Source organism: Phalaenopsis equestris, unplaced genomic scaffold, assembly GCF_001263595.1.
Source record: "Phalaenopsis equestris unplaced genomic scaffold, ASM126359v1 Scaffold000159, whole genome shotgun sequence".
Taxonomy (NCBI): domain Eukaryota; kingdom Viridiplantae; phylum Streptophyta; class Magnoliopsida; order Asparagales; family Orchidaceae; genus Phalaenopsis; species Phalaenopsis equestris.
This window is the reverse complement of record NW_018164601.1, coordinates 245,613-261,879: the sequence shown is the minus strand read 5'-3', so window position 1 is coordinate 261,879 and position 16,267 is coordinate 245,613. Positions and strand designations below refer to the sequence as shown.

Here is a 16,267-nt window from a genome sequence, read left to right as displayed (position 1 = left end):
TGGGTAACAAGCCAGATTATTCTGATAATCTACAGATTATCAGATTATCAAAATAATATGCTTATCAGGAGATTATAAATAATCCACAGCTACGCCAAACAGACCCTAAGAGAAAATTTATGTTAACCTGCTTAATAAAAAAATGACTTAAGGTCCGCTTTTAAATTTCGAGGATGAAGTTTTTGTAAGTTGAGAAGATTGCAACGTTTCATTTATTTTTGGGGGGAGAAGAATCAAAGAGCTGAGCCGGAGAGAAGACAGAGAAGATTCATGCAAACAAAGAATTGAGGAAGATGATGTGCAGAGTGGGAAATTTGAACGTTGAGGTAGAGGAAATTGAACAGAAGGGAGATCAAGTGAGAAATCTGGAAATTTAAAAAAGGGGATCCGAAGCCTACACGCCTATAAAAATGACACAATACGTGAGATTTACTTTACAAGAGATTGAAGAGTGCGAGAGACGAGCACAAGCCATGGTTTCCCAGCAGCCAAAGGAGGGGAAGAGCGACAGCGGCGTTAGAGTCGAGCATAGGAGGAGGCGACAACACTCGAGCAGAGTAGAAGGATTTAATGACGATTTTGAGCTGTCGAGCAGAGAAGAAGGATTCAATGACGATATTGAGCTGTCGAAGAGGAAGGTGTTGTGGAAGATGTGTTATTGTAATGGAGCTCTTGCTTGTGGGATTTGATTGGTGGAGCGAGTCTTGTGGGAGGAAGTTGCAATTTGGATCTCGCTTGCAAGGGGGTATTTTATTTAAAATAATATGTAAATTTTCTACTATGAGTTTAAGAGTCAACATTAAGACAAATTAATCAACATCGAGGTGAATACTCATGTTCTTATACTATAATAATGTTTTGATTTTTCAAGGATCAAATGCATTTATTGGTGTTGTCATTAGTTATGTTGAAATTACTACAAACTCGTGATTTTGAATTCTATTGAACTTTTGTTTAAATATTAGAAATGATTTGTGTGCGCAACATTATTTAAATTATCATTTGAATTATTTATAAATTTATTGTCTAATATGCAAATTGAAATGAAATATATTTTTAATTAATAATGATTTCGATATAATTCTGGTGTGTGTATGACTGACTATGATGCAGTCACCTTCTTATAGTACTAGTGGAGGAACACTGAGGTTCATGTGCACGTATATGAAAAATGATGTTGATATTGAAGTATCTTAATCAGTATAATTTTTTTTACGGTGTTTTTGTGACGTTTGTACAGACATAGAATGATATTGATATGTTATTGAAGTACTAAGATTATTTGAATAATAATAATTATTTATATTGATTTATTAAAATTTTAACTGATATGCAAATTACTTTTTTTTTCCTTGTATTATTGTAGCTTTACTGGCATATTTAGCTCATTGTTAATTTAAACTAACTTTTCATGTCAATTGAGTGATTAAATGATAAGCGAAGAAGAGAAAATTTTATAGAAGATGCAGACAACCAGTAACAAATATTAAATTTATTTTCTTAATTCTTCATTTGTTAAATGTTACATTGCTATAGAAAATTTAGTTCCTATCATTCGACCTTAGTAGTCTTAATTCAAGCCTTGGTCCAGGTCGTGTCACCATGCCTCTAGTGTCAGTTCCTCAAACTCAAGACTGCTTTAAACTCTCATCCTGAATTCAGTTGGACTCTTTCCTACGGGCTCGGTTGGAAATATGTGCATCTTTTCCTCATCAACTGGAAGTTGGTACTCCTCTGTGTCCTCACCATCTTCATTTTCTGATGTGTCGTTACCCAATTTTTTAAGAACACACTGCTCAATGAAACCGAAAAAAGGAATTTGACTTAATTTGGCAGCTAAAATTGTGACGCATATAACAGCGGGAGAGGGAACCAGAACGAAAATCAGCAGTTTTCCTGCTGCGAACTGTGAACGACGAAGGTGGTCTTTGAATACCCGAGAGAGATCACCATTTTGACACACACCATCTGAAAGAAATTTAAAAAAAAAAAAAATGCTCAGATAGAAAAATAGAAGGGTGAAAACAATATCAAAATAATATAACAACAACAAAAAGTATGAAAAAAAATAGAAAATAAGAAGATATAAATAGTCTCCTCTCAAAATAACCCTAATTCTAATTGAAATAACATAAAATGTGGGTCCCCAATGGCTTGTCAGTATCACCGGGAAAATACCGCTACCACAATTACAGAATGAATATCCCGTCTTCCCTGCAACTCGGGGTCATGAAGTCACAAAATCCCACGGATCCTGCATAAAAGGGCTCCCGGAATTGCATGATCCTGAGGGACAATTCCCGCATTCCTTCCCTCACCGGATTCGGGTCGCGAGTCGTAGATGTGTCCCATGTCATCATCTCACCAACCCACTGTGCTGCGAGTGATGCTTTTTCTACTGTTTGTCTCACTTAATTTATGTTCTATTACAGATAAGCTCCCTTTTTTAACTTTTCTTTATTCCTTGATACATTATAGTTTAAGCCTATTATGTCTGCTTTGTTTTCAACTGAAGTACCTCATAAATCATATTTTCTGTATATTTCTTGCTTTGGATGCTGTCCTAATATAAATACCTATGTTTCACTTGCTCATGGATACTGGATTTGATCTTCTGTGCAATATATGTCATCTTTGGAATGCCTTTTTAGGCTGGATATGCTCTAATTTTCTTGAATCTTATTATCCAGAAAGGAATGCTTCTCTTTCAGACTGCACAATTTGATGGAATTCTGAAGAAAATTACAGAATTTAATGTGGTGCTTTCAACTGAAATGGTAAGTTTTTAAACGGACTTAACATCAGTGAAATGACTTTTTTATCTTGATCAGTTTCAAAAATATAGCAAATAGGTTTTCTCTGCTGGCATAGAAATTCTCTATTTTTGTAATTGCATCATTTAGGTTTTCTGTTATTTTTAGTTGCCTACTTTTTAAATTTTAAGCTTATACATGAGTATTCGGATTAGTGTTCTTTTTTATTTTAAAAATCTTGTAAGGACCATCATTACTAGCATTATCCCAACTTCTTGGGTTCAGTTTTATGAATCTTTGCTTCTTATTGAGTGAATTTTGAGATGTTGAATATGCTTTTTAAAATTATTTTGAACAGCTTCTATAGCTGTATAGTTGCAATGGGTATGAGCAGTTTTCCTCTGCTGGCATAGAAATGTTCAATTTTTGGACTCTAGTGGTCGGAAAAATGATATTCCGAAGTCGACAGTATATATTTTATTTATGATTTCTTCCATGTGATTGTCGATGTAATTTAGCCATATTGAGAGCTTTAACTGTGTCGGCACTTAAATTCTTTACGAAATGAAGGCCCCCACATCAAGTCAAATGCACACTCTCACTAATTATTTTTGGAGCTAACTTTATCTTTTAACAAGTTAATAAACTTTTATTCCGATGCTGCCAAATAGTAGTATGTTTGTGTACATATCTTTGAAATTCTCTAATTATATTTTCTCAATTTATTTTACTGGTATTCTTGCTAATTTTCAACCATCTTGTTCATTCCTGCATTTTTTTATGAACTTAATAAGAGCTTTTACTCTTTTTTTTTGTTCTTGTTAAGAAGTTTCTTTTTGTTGTAACATATGCTTGAATCATTTAGTTAAGCCAAAAGAAATTTTAAGAATTCATAGCAACCATTTCACATCCCAAAAGTTGTCTTAGTTATATCTGTCTCCTTGACTCTGACCTGATAATATCCCGATCTCAGATCATTCTGAGAAAATATAGTTGCATCCTTTAATTGATCAAAGAGATCATCGATAAACTAAGGCTGGAGTAAAGTGCATAATACCATAGATAAACTGACATCAAGCTCATAAGAAATAAAAGAATGTGATGTACCTGGATCGAATAGAATAATGTTAAGTTGATCTTGAATCATAAGCGTACCTGTAATTACTTTATATTCTTATGCTTGTTTAGGTCTTCACTAGTTGCTCATTTCGGAGCTCTGAACTTTCTTCCTTTGCTTGCATTAAAGGTTTTTCCAAAACTTGAGTTTCGTCGATTGACTGTCTTTCTATAATTTTTTGGGCTATCTTTATCTCTAAAATGTGAGTGGTTTGTTGTCCCTTTTCTTTTATTATAAACAGTTCATTTTAAGATGCCTTGACTGTCCACATCTATAACACTTTCATGAATTCATTAAACACTGCCCAAAATATCTTTTTCACATTTCTTACAAACTAGCCTTTCTGACTGATGTTGCTTTTGCTTGTCTTTTGTCATGACTTAGTCTGAGGTTTGAAATTAACCAAGAAAGGAATGGGTGGTCGGATGGTGGAAATAAATTATCTGTTGTTCTATTTCTATCACTAATAGTTTAATATGCAAATTTTCATGGAGCCACTAAAGAAAACAATTTAATTAACATGTAGAATTTTTTACCTATTTAGTTCTTGCTGTCGCTTTTTGTATACATAAGCTCCTTATCTATTTATTTTATTCAAAAACTTAAAAGTAAAAAGAAAATATTAAAATAACATAATTAGTTATCTAAAGATAAACTAGTAGTAATCACATATCTAAACTACAGTAACCTAAGGAAGAGAAAATAATATGCATGTTATTCTTTCATATTTTTATAAGAAATCTTGCAATAATCTAATGTATGTATCAATGAAATTCACTCAATGAAATAATATGAACTTTTACATGCATTAACTTTACTTTATACTTTTAACATACACATATGACTCTTTGAGGAGTACTATTAAAACATAATCAGATACACCCCTGGCCGATATTATTTCATCGGCATAGCGGTTAGCAATCTAAATATGTAATTTTTTGAGGAGGAAAAGTTCTTACGCTCTTTTTGTCAATATAAGTAATAGTGTAATGCATGAATGAACAAGATGGTTGAAAATTAGCAAGAATACCAAGTGTCATGATAATTATTTGGGGTGGTAAGCTTTCTATTTATTAATCTTTATCCATTATCCCTCGACACAATTATTAGTGATCTAAACATGATAATTATTTGGGGTGGTAAGCTTTCCATTTATCCTTGACAGATATTCTCTCGTCGGCACAGTGATTAGTGATCTAAATATCGCAATTGTCTTGGGTGATAAGAAAAAATATACACGTGCATTTACACTAGTGTCCCCTATTTATACCATTATGAGGTGAACTCTTCTTAACATGCACATACAAATATTCATGTATAGGTTATTTCATTTTTCATACAATATATCATGCATAACTTACATATCTTTCTATCATGCATATCATGTGTACCATGCATATCTTTTTTATCTTACAAAATAAATAATCTATTATAATTTAAATTTAACTGAACTAGAGCGTATATAAATTCAAACATATATTATGAAATATAGCAAATTATTGAAATTTAGAAATATAGTTACTTACATCGTTTGTGACATTAGATGCTCAATTATCCATAACTAGCTTGGCGTTGCGATAACCTTTATGTTGTTGTTAATAACTATTAGAACATAATATCAAGCTTTAAGATTCAAAGAAGTTTTCATTATCGAATTATTCTTCTTAAGTTAGCACATAATTATTTTATTTGACGGAGCAATCCTATGATGAGTTTCTACGTTCTTGCCATGAGATTGCCACCTCATGTAAGCAATCTGGAATTCTTATACATTTTTAAAATTTGGGTGCTTTCTGATAACACAATATCAGGTATTTCTCAATTGACCTCGGAGACTGACCCTTAGTATATTGTGATTCTCCTTCAGGAATATTCGTCTATATTGGCACAATTTAATATTCAAGTGTGATTTATTATATAATAATTATGTCGTGCATGCATGATACATTAAGTCATATGGGTTACACATCTTTATTCATCAACCTATAATTCTGTATAAACTAATTCATATTTGATCTCATTCTTCTTCTAAATATTACATGCTCATCATTCTTTTCTACCAATATCATAGCACTGATAGCACTTTATGTCACAACCTAACTGATCCCCTAATTTAGGGTCAATTGCGGTGCGACGAATGCATACGATTCAGCCAAACTAAATTCTTATCAGTACTTGTCTTTATAGCCCAGTGGGCGATGAACTAGTCTAAGTAAATTGTCACAAATATATATGATACATTTCATTTCATAATTTTTTCACATATACTTAGAAATGTGAAAAATCATATTATTAATATAAAAGTAGTACATGTCACACCTAGCTATATGCCCAAGTGCTCCTTACCCTTTCCTGAAGTCAAAAATGTAGAGTGAGCCACAACAATCTAAGCTAAATAATGAAGGCTAAAATAGAATTTTATAGATGAAAAAAACAATGTTCATGCTCATTTGTAACACGTGCATGTCTACAACACGTGTCACAACATGATATAATCATATAAGACTTGTAGAAGAAAATTTATGTAATGCAGGGTACCTTGATTATTGTATAAAACATGTTTTTCTTCCAATCATATTAAATCATAAACATATTTCTAGGAGTCATCTATCTAATCATAGGAATGTCACTTATAATTATGTTTCAATTATTTTCATGTTATGTCTTTAAGTCATCACGCAGCTTGAAGGCTATATCAACTATTAATAAAAGTTGAGTTCTTCCCAACATAATAGTTATCAATAGTCATCTCTGGTACCGATGTTCATTACATTCAATTTTTGTTTAATCCCAACGGTTCCCTCTTCTTTCTTTCTTCTCAACCCTTCCCCAACCCATGAAATGGACTTACTAAAGAGCGTAGCTCTCAATTCGATAGTCTCGTGGTTGTTCTCGCAAAACTACTGTAATAGAAAACACATGGAATGCTTGAATTCACAACAAATGTCAAAATGGAAGTGTTAGGAAGGAAAAGAATATCTGGAATATCATAAAATGAGAATTTCTTCTTACTAAGTTATCCTCAGGAATTCCAGTCGTGAGTTGTTGCTCTTTGTTGTGCACGCAGATCGTGTTTGTAATGGCAGCAAGGTCGCGAAAAAACTCCAAGCACACGAAACTAAGAAATCGAGAGAGAAGGAAATGGATTTTGATGCTTCTCATGCATTTATTCGTCGTCAAGATTAAGTCCTGCCCTTTGATTGTATCTCATAGTTGAGAATCGCCGAAAATAAATCGGTGGAAGCAGTAATGCAGGATTAAGTATTTAATGAGATGTTTAATTAGTTTAATTAAGTCAATATTTTATTATTTTTATATCTCTCATTATATTCATAATTCATATATAGTGGTATATATCAAATTGATCAATTCTATATGTAGAATTTTATAAAATTACTTTGATCGAATTTCGGGAAATGCGAAATTTGGGGTATGTTTTCCAAGTGCCAAAGTTTTTTTCTGATTTCTCAAAGTTAGGTGTTACATGACTAGCAGACTGGTTGTAAGTAAACTCAATCTGAGGAAGAATCAAGTCTTATTGCTTATGTTCTGGCCGGCAAAACATCTAAAGAGATTCCACTAATTTTGATTTATCACTTTTGTTTGCCCATTTTTTTAGGTGTGTTATTGAACTGAATTGTAACTTGCTAACTAGCTTACCTCATAAGATTATCCAAATTTAACTTGGAAAGAAATTTTATGGCTCCATCCAAAGTGATGATTCAAGGTGTGTTGCGAAGAATGAGGGCATGCTGTGAAGATGGACTATCTCCCTGTCATATAATTCTATTATACATGAAGCGCCCATTGTCTTGTGGCAATGTACAAAATTTATCATTTTGGAAAAGTGAGAAACAACCACGATAATTAAATCCTTGCTCCATTGGGTTCGTAGGAGGCCATAACGAAGTCCACACTCACGTCGATCCTTAGTAACTACCACTGGATGGGCATTGTCTAGTTTATTTTTCTACACTGATCTTGAGAAGTGATAGATCTTGCTCCATCGAACATGCCTCTCCACTTCTCATACCAATCTAGGTTAAGTTCTCTTTTATTAGGAAAAGAATCTTGTCCATGTCAAAAATGTCCCGTCATTCTTTCATTGTGGCGCTCCTGTAAAATACGCTCTAGGTGAACTCCTAGGAATGCATTGTTTGTTATGGTAGAACAATTAGCCATCTAATATGTGAGAATGCTCATACGATCTATTTTAACAACGATTTTTAATCTCCTAGAAATTCTTTTTCAGCGGCATGTGTGTCTTTGAACACTTCAAATCCAACTACCTTTGACTGCATGGTAGTGATTAGCAAGTGATGACTGCTCGGTAAATCAACCATTTTATTCTTGTTCCATGGCTTGTTCTTGAGCACAAAATGGAATGAGAACAAGTACTCCATCAAAGAGCATGTCTCTCATTTAGCTTGTTTTGATTATTCATGAACCTCAAAGTTTTATGATCGGTGTGAAAGGTGAACTTGCTTGTTAGAAAATAGTGGCTTCAGTATTTAAGATCCCTCGAGATGGTTTAAAACTTTTTATCATTGGTAGAGTACCTTTTCTTGGAATAATTCAACTTTTCACTAAAGAAAGCAAATGAGTTTTCTTCTTTACTCGACATAGCTTAAATCCCAATATTAAAGGTGTCACATCCCACCACGGACGCCTGATTAAGATCTAGAGGAGCTAGGACCAGGGCTTGAGTATCATGTTTCTTCAAAGCTTTAAAGTTAGACAATGTGTTTCCCAACCAAATGAATCTATTTGACATGAGAAGCTCCATCAAGGGCATCGCTATGACGCCTGATTAAGATCTAGAGGAGCTAGGACCAGAGCTTGAGTATCATGTTTCTTCAAAGCTTTAAAGCTAGACAATGTGTTTCCCAACCAAATGAATCAATTTGACATGAGAAGCTCCATCAAGGGCATCGCTATACAGGTGAAAATTTTTTATATATCTCTTATAAAAAGATTTCATTTCATCAAATTTACATAATTGAGTGAACTATATGGATTGGGCTTTTCTCAATCTTGGCTTGATTCTTCTCAATGCTACTGCTAATGCAATATATTTAAGGATATAATTCTATGTCGTGAAGAAGTAACATTTCTTTAGGTGATTATATAATTGGGTTGTCCAAAGAATCTCAAAAATCTTTGTAATTGTTGGTAGTGATCCTCCACGATACGATTGTACTCTAGTTTGTCATTAGAATATACAACAACGAATTGTTTGACGAATACTTGGAAACCTGATTCATTAGTTGCACAAAAGTAGTTTGGACATTAACAAAGCTAAAATGCATAACTGTCACATCGTACTCGTCCTATGTCTTGAAAGTTGTCTTCCACTCATCCCTGTTTGATGATAACTATTATGCAAATCAAGCTTCAAAAAGATGATCGCCTCATGTAACTAATCCAACAAATCGTTTAATTGTTGAATAAGAAATTGATATTTGATATTAATTTTTTTCAGAGCCCTATTATCAAAACACATATGCCAAGATTCTTTTTTTTTTTTTTTGCACAATAAAAGTAGAATTTGCACTCTAGCTAATACTCTTACGGACTAAGCCTCTATCCAGCAAATCTATAACCTACTTCTGTGACCCCTCTTACTTGATTGAGTGCATCTGCTATGGCATTTACTAGATCACCCTCAATGTTGATAAACTAGGAGGTTGATTATCTGTCAGAATATCTTAGAACTCTCTCAGCAGAGGTAGCAATGTTTTTAATATTGGTTTCTCGTATTCATTACTTTCTAAGAACACCAACGCTAGTCCCATTGATGCTTCCGGCAATGCCGTACAGAAAGATAGTAGTGCTCTCTTTAGTCTTAGACTTTGTGTGGACTCCCATTACCTTGGACTATTTCAAAGGAGTGAGTATGATACGCCTTCCATTCTTGGTCAAAGAGTATGTGTTTTTGTTGCTATCATCATGTGTGCAATAATAATACTACCAACGACAACACAAAAATGTGGCAAACATCCATATGTACCACATCTTATCATATCTGCTCCTTAAACTCATCTCCAAGATAGAACTCTATAAGGCATCCTCTATCAGCTTTGATCATGGATTAACTAGTCTACTGTTTGGGTAGACTTCACATTCTTATAATTGTCTTCGTCCAGGTAGACTTCACGTTCTTATAATTGCCTTCGTCTATACTACACATTTTCTCCTTTATAGTGTAACAAGTATGAAAGATATTGTGGCAAAGTCACAATTGCTCTCTTCTAGGTTCAATCTAAAAGATTTTTTAATCACTATCATCTCTCCTTCATCGATAGAAAGCTAATACTCAACGTCGACATTCTCATTTTCTTTTGTGTCCCTAGTGTCAATGTCCATTTCTTCTGTTGTTCCCTATTTAGTAAAAGAGATCACCCTTCTTTTGGGGCTGTTAGATGATATGTGCCGAAAATTGTGGCACCTAAAACATTTTTTGGTTGGAAAGGACTTTGGAGTGTTGGTGCACCCCATCTTTTTTGCACTTTAGGCTAATTTTTCTCGTGAGAGTCGGTTGAGTACTCTATTAAGTATGCTCTTATTGCAACATTTTAAGGTTAAGCTTTGTCTAGAGGGGTTGGTGGTTCTCTCATGACAACGTTGTTTTTCTACTTTCAAAATTATAGTTTGTACGTGGAATAGTGACTAACACTGTTGTAGTTGCACATCATTTTCACTAGTTTGCTTCAATCCTCCACGGTATTTTGTTTTTATATGCTCCTCTAATTCTTTTAACTAACATTTCAGAATAAGTTTATCAAATTTGATCGTATATGCTCTAACAAATCTATATGATACATTTTATGGAGTTTTAGTAACACATCATGCCAATAGTATGAGGGATTGTAATTGTGTTGCATCTTCTCTTTCATCTTAAGTTATATAATGATATTAATTTTCCTTTTTCACTATTAAAGATGCTTTAAACTCTCCAACTACAAAAAAGTATTCTTTCTGAGTTTGATGATTGTCAATTCAACCCTTTTCGTAAGGAATATCCAAGGACTTAAAAATTTATTCCGCTTTTGGGAGTGACTCAATGAATTCTTCTGGATCCTAACATCCGTCAAAATCAAACATCTGTCTTCATCTTTAGAAACTTCTTGTTGCAAAAAATTAACTTTATTCTCTTGATCTGGCGAGTCAGTATTATGGCTATAGGTGGTTTTCCTGGTTTATCTCCTTTCAAGCTCTGCTAACCTTGATTGTAGTTGAAATTTTTTTTTTCATATTTTATATTGTAAGCTCCTAGGTACTTTTTTACATGTTTCTTCTTGGTGGCATGGCCTCTTCTCCCACCTGGGGTTTAGGTTTAAATGTGGGGAAAAATAAATCACTAGTGGTGGTTTAGGGTTTTTGTTAGGGTTAGGGATGGATGATAGAGTTGATGAATTAGGTTATGTGGATTTAAGATTTAAATTTCGGGAAAATAAGTCAGTTCGGATTTAGAATTTTTTTGGACTTTGATATCAAGTGACTCCAACATAGTGTTATTGGACTAGGTGGGGTGATCAAGGGAGGGATTTGGTAAGTTTTAAGATGAGAAATGATGGTGAAAAGATGATGACAGCTGAGAAATTGGGGTTCTTGGCGGTTGGATAGCAATTTAGAAATGGAAAACTGCAAGTAGGCTCTACCTTTGCAATGTCGGAGGTCTTCTGATGTCTATAAGAGTTCACTATTTCAATTCAATCTGGCTACAGACACCCAAAAAAAAATTAAGGATACATCACTCCGACAAGAAAGAATAAGAGAATTATCTCTATTGCATGAATCAAAGCCTCAAAAGTCCCAAATTGAGATATTAACAACTTATTTATGTCTCAAAGCAAGATTAACCCAAATAATTGTTATTATTTAAATAAAGTAAATAGGACCATCCGGTGTGAGAGGAGGGGGTGTCAGCCAGCTCATGAGGGTTGGAATAGTTTGAATTGGACCCTCCGGATTTGTTTGCGCGCCTCAGGTTTAGGAGTGGTATCAGGACTGAGAGTGGGAGGGTTGTTCGCGTCAATTACGTTACTACAACAAGAATTTGTTCACTAACACGCTCAAGAGTCGGGTAGCAAAGTTTCTTTTTCAAGATCTTGAATCATAATTCTAGAAACCATCCCATTAGATTGCTTGATTTCTTTCCAAGTTATCTGACTTATATCTTAATATAATTCAACCTTTCCTTTTTTTTAATCCAGAATAGTTTAGTTGTTGCCCTGCTATTATCATCAAAGAGATGGATGGCTGACTGATAGCGTGGTTAACCCTAAAAATAACTTAATGCAAAAATATTATTGCTGAAATACAAGCCCAAACGAGCCCCTTAGGTGAGGACGAAGGAGGTGAAGCCAGCTGAACAACAAGAGGTGGTCTTGGGGGTTGCGGCAAGAGATAAGGTGGCTAGAGGAGAGAGGTGTAGGACGATTGAACGGTAGCATGTCTGGTTGTTCGAGGGTTGCCGACAATGGGGGGAGTTGCATGAAAAGGCTGGCGTCGGTAGCAAGGGGAGTTGCATAAGAAGGCTGACGACAGCAAAAAGGGGTATAGGGGAGGTCCAGCAGCAATAGGCGGGGCGGCGGAAGGGGGCAGTGGGGCTATCTGTCACAGAAAACAGGGAAAGGTAAGTGCAAAGATGAAACTGTGTGCAGGGAGGGAATAGGCGTGGGGGTATGTAGAGGTTGTCACTACCTCAAAATAGGATACAGTCAGGGCATCATCTGTCCTCAAATACATCCCTAACACGAGGAAAACACTTAGAGGTAGATATTTGAAATCAGAAAATAGAACTGAACCCTAAAACACATGAATAGCGTATATATAATACTAGCTAGAATAGGAGATGGAAAATGGGGCAGTAGTCTCACCTATTTAAATAGTTGTGTCGGTCCAGCCCCCTGCTGGATCGACACCATTGCTAAACTGGTTGTGCGGGTTCAACCAAATTAGCCTCGTGTCAGTCTTCTGGGATTAGGAGAGTTTTGATTTCTTTTATCGAATCTTTTGCTTCTTCATAGTACGGTGTCAAGTACGCAGCATTGAACGTGTTGGAAAGATTGTAGTCCCTTTGCATGTCAATTTTATAGGCATATCATTAAGCTTCCAAGGTATTCTGAAAGATATGTATGAGTTTTTTGAGTGATTCTATTGGGAATATCTCTTTCTTTGTCGAATCCATACTAGATGTCTTTCTTTAAAGGTCACATGTTCCTTGTTTTGTTCACCTATGCCTCATACTTGTGATTCTGTTTTAGTGATCTCTTTCTCAACTTCCTCGTGGAGTTTCTGAATCTCGTGCACCCGTTCCTCGGCATCCTCGTTAATCCCTGCGTCACCAGGAACGGTAGTAATTCAAGTGGAGTGAGCTGGTTACTCCCGTACATGATCTCAAATGGGGTGCAGCCCGTAGTAATTCAATAGCATCCTCGTTAATCTCCTCGTGCATAATTTACATCTCAAATGGGGTGCAGCCCGTAGTTTTGTTCACCTGTGCCTCATACTTGTGATTCTGCTTGACTCACGGATCTATTGTATGTGAACTCAGCCTGAGCTAGAATTAAATACCACTACTTGATATTCTTCCACTCACGGATCTGTTGTATGTGAACTCAGCCTGGCTAGAATTAAATACCACTACTTGATATTCTTCTCAAGAAAGCATTTCAGTAGATTTGCGGTGAAGAGGAAGGGTGGTGTCTGCAGATGGAGGTGTAGGACGATCGTACGGTAGCAGGTCTGGTTGTTCGAGGGTTGCCGACAATGGGGGGAGTTGCATGAAAAGGTTGGCGTGACATTCTTGTATGGAGTGATGGTCCTGGGTAGCCCGTGTAGCCTTCCAATCTCCCAAAAGTACAAATCATCGACATACGATGTATCCAGTTTCTGGTGGTCTGGTGCAAAATGCATCATCTTCGAGAATCAATCTACCACGACACCTTAACTGAATCCTTTTTTCATTGTGTACTTGGAAGGCCCGACACAAAATCCATGCTAACATCCACCCGCCTTGCCTCTAGTACTAGTAATTGGGTGTATAGTCCTGTATTTTTTCCATTGGTTTTTACGACATGACAAATCCAGCATTGTTTGACGTGTCGTTTCATATCTCTTGCTAGTCGAGGCCAAAAGAATTATCATCTCATGAGTACGTGAGTCTTGTCCCAGCCAAAATGCCCTGCAAGTTCTCCACTATGGCTTTCCTGAACAATTGACTCCCTTAGCGAATATCTAGGAATGCACAACTTCTTTGATAGAACAAGCACCCATCAGCTCTGTGGTACTGTCTGTTAGGTTTCTCCTGACATTGCTCCCAGATTTTTCTAAAATCATCGTATTTCACGTATAGCTCTTTTGCTATCTCAAAGTCTAAAATTTGGGCCTCAATCGTAGTGATCAATAAGTGACGGCGGCTCTGTGCATCTGTGAAGTGGTCCAAACTTTCCGCCTTGTGCTTCAGCATGAAGTAGAACAATGCTAAGAACTCCACTCAAGTTGGGTGTCGGGCCTTCAATTTATTCTAGTTGTTTAAAAAATTTAAGGCTTCGTAGTCCGTGAAAAACGTGAACTAGGTAATAACTCCAGTGCTCAAGAGCTCTCACGATAACATAAAATTCTTTGTCATCTTCGACTATTTCCTTCTAGAATCATTCAAAGTGCTCTTATCCCTATGTCGAGTGCATCACACTCTACCTCAAACAGTGGTTGAAATCTGATAGTGCATCACCCTCTCCTTGACTGCATTGAAACTATTCTGAGTTGGCTCTGTCCATTAGAAACTTGAGTGTTATTGGAGAGATTATTAATTGTTATAACATTACTATTTAGTTTTTTTCTCTTTGTTCGTTGGTTAGTGTGCTTTTTGTACCATTGTGTTGAGTTTTAATTAAATTTAATTACACTTAAGGTATCATATATATATATAATTGTTATTAAGTATAAGATTATATAAAATTACTAGTAATTATTTTGAATTCCTGAATAATATGGGGCATAAAAATTCTGAAAAAATTATCTTCACGTCAGCTAAATTTTAATATTATATGTAAAGTTGCTATTCTCGGACTATTAGATTGTTGTAGGTGGAAAGCTATTGATCATTGATTGTTAGGTTGCTATTGATGGAAAGGAGTTGATAACATATTCAGAAATATTTCAGCACAATATCTATTTTTATTATCCTTGAGTTTATATTGCCAATAAGTTTTAACTATAAATCATTCTCAGAAGGTTCACTTATTAAAATTTTGGCTGCAATCTGATTATCTATACGAAAGGGAAACAGCTTTATATAGGTTCTTGTGAGTTGGAATCAAAAAACATGAAATTGGATAATTCATTCATAATCCAGTAGTCATTATGAAGCCTACCTTGCAACCATGATTTTGATACACTTCATCAGTGATGTGATGTTTGACCTTGATCTCATATAGACTTTTTTTTATTAAATAAAACTTAGTTTTGATGGTTTCTTCATTATATTATGATGATTGCAGAATTATGTTTACTGTGTAGTTTCTGATGAACACGATGATATTTTTCAGGAGCATAACACATCATCTTTGTCAGAGCTCGAGTTATCAAGCTTATCAGTAATTGTAAATATATTAAAAGACACAGAAAATTACCATAGCAGTACTTTTGCCGATGATGACTTTATTATATTGTTCAAGATCCTAAAATCATGGCCAATTTCTTTGATTTTTCCAGGTATTCAACTTGTAATGCTTTTGTTTCTGGTTTGTTTTTTTTTTATTTTTTTTTTTTTGTTGCTCTGTATTACTCCCTGGACATGCATAAATTGATCCACAGAAGAATTACTCCCTGGACATGCATAAATTGATCCACAGAAAGTTCTTTACGTCATTGTATCCTTTATATGAACTATGTCTATTAAAGATTCAGAGATCAGCTTGGTACGGTTAATATTTTTTTTACTTTTCACTGCTTTTCTTTTCTCTACGAGAAATAATGTTGACAATGATGTGTCAACTATTGATTTTCTTATTTTCTGATCGGGGTATGGAAACTTGAACATTTGAGTTAAATCAATATGTGCTTTATGGTCATCAACTTTATTTTGTGGCAGTGCAATACAAATTTTGATTGACCATCTATTGCACTGATCTCTCTGCAATTTTGTCTGTTATAAAGCTCGTTTAATTAAATTTAGATCAAGATATTCTTACTCGATTTTATCCCCCTGAAACCACCACTTTGAATGTGATGCCAATCTATTTACATCAAAGTCTGATATGGAATAATCTTCAAATGCATTGCAGGACCTGAACATCGGAATGAAATAGGAACTTTAAATTTTATTTCTATTAGATTTTTCAAGTACGATTTAGGGTGCGCTTGGCGGAGCGGAAACACTGCTGCGGCG

At 35.0% G+C, this 16,267-nt stretch overlaps 1 protein-coding gene across 2 annotated transcripts in view; it reads left to right on the top strand.

The window, feature by feature from the left end:
* LOC110021982 (phospholipase A-2-activating protein) overlaps positions 1-16,267 on the top strand; it is a 171,263-nt gene that overhangs the window by 118,082 nt on the left and 36,914 nt on the right. For both annotated transcript variants that reach the window (XM_020720727.1, XM_020720726.1), the window contains exons 15-16: positions 2,691-2,777; positions 15,426-15,591. In XM_020720727.1, the coding sequence (XP_020576386.1) occupies positions 2,691-2,777; positions 15,426-15,591 (253 nt within the window). The remainder of the gene's footprint in view (positions 1-2,690; positions 2,778-15,425; positions 15,592-16,267) is intronic.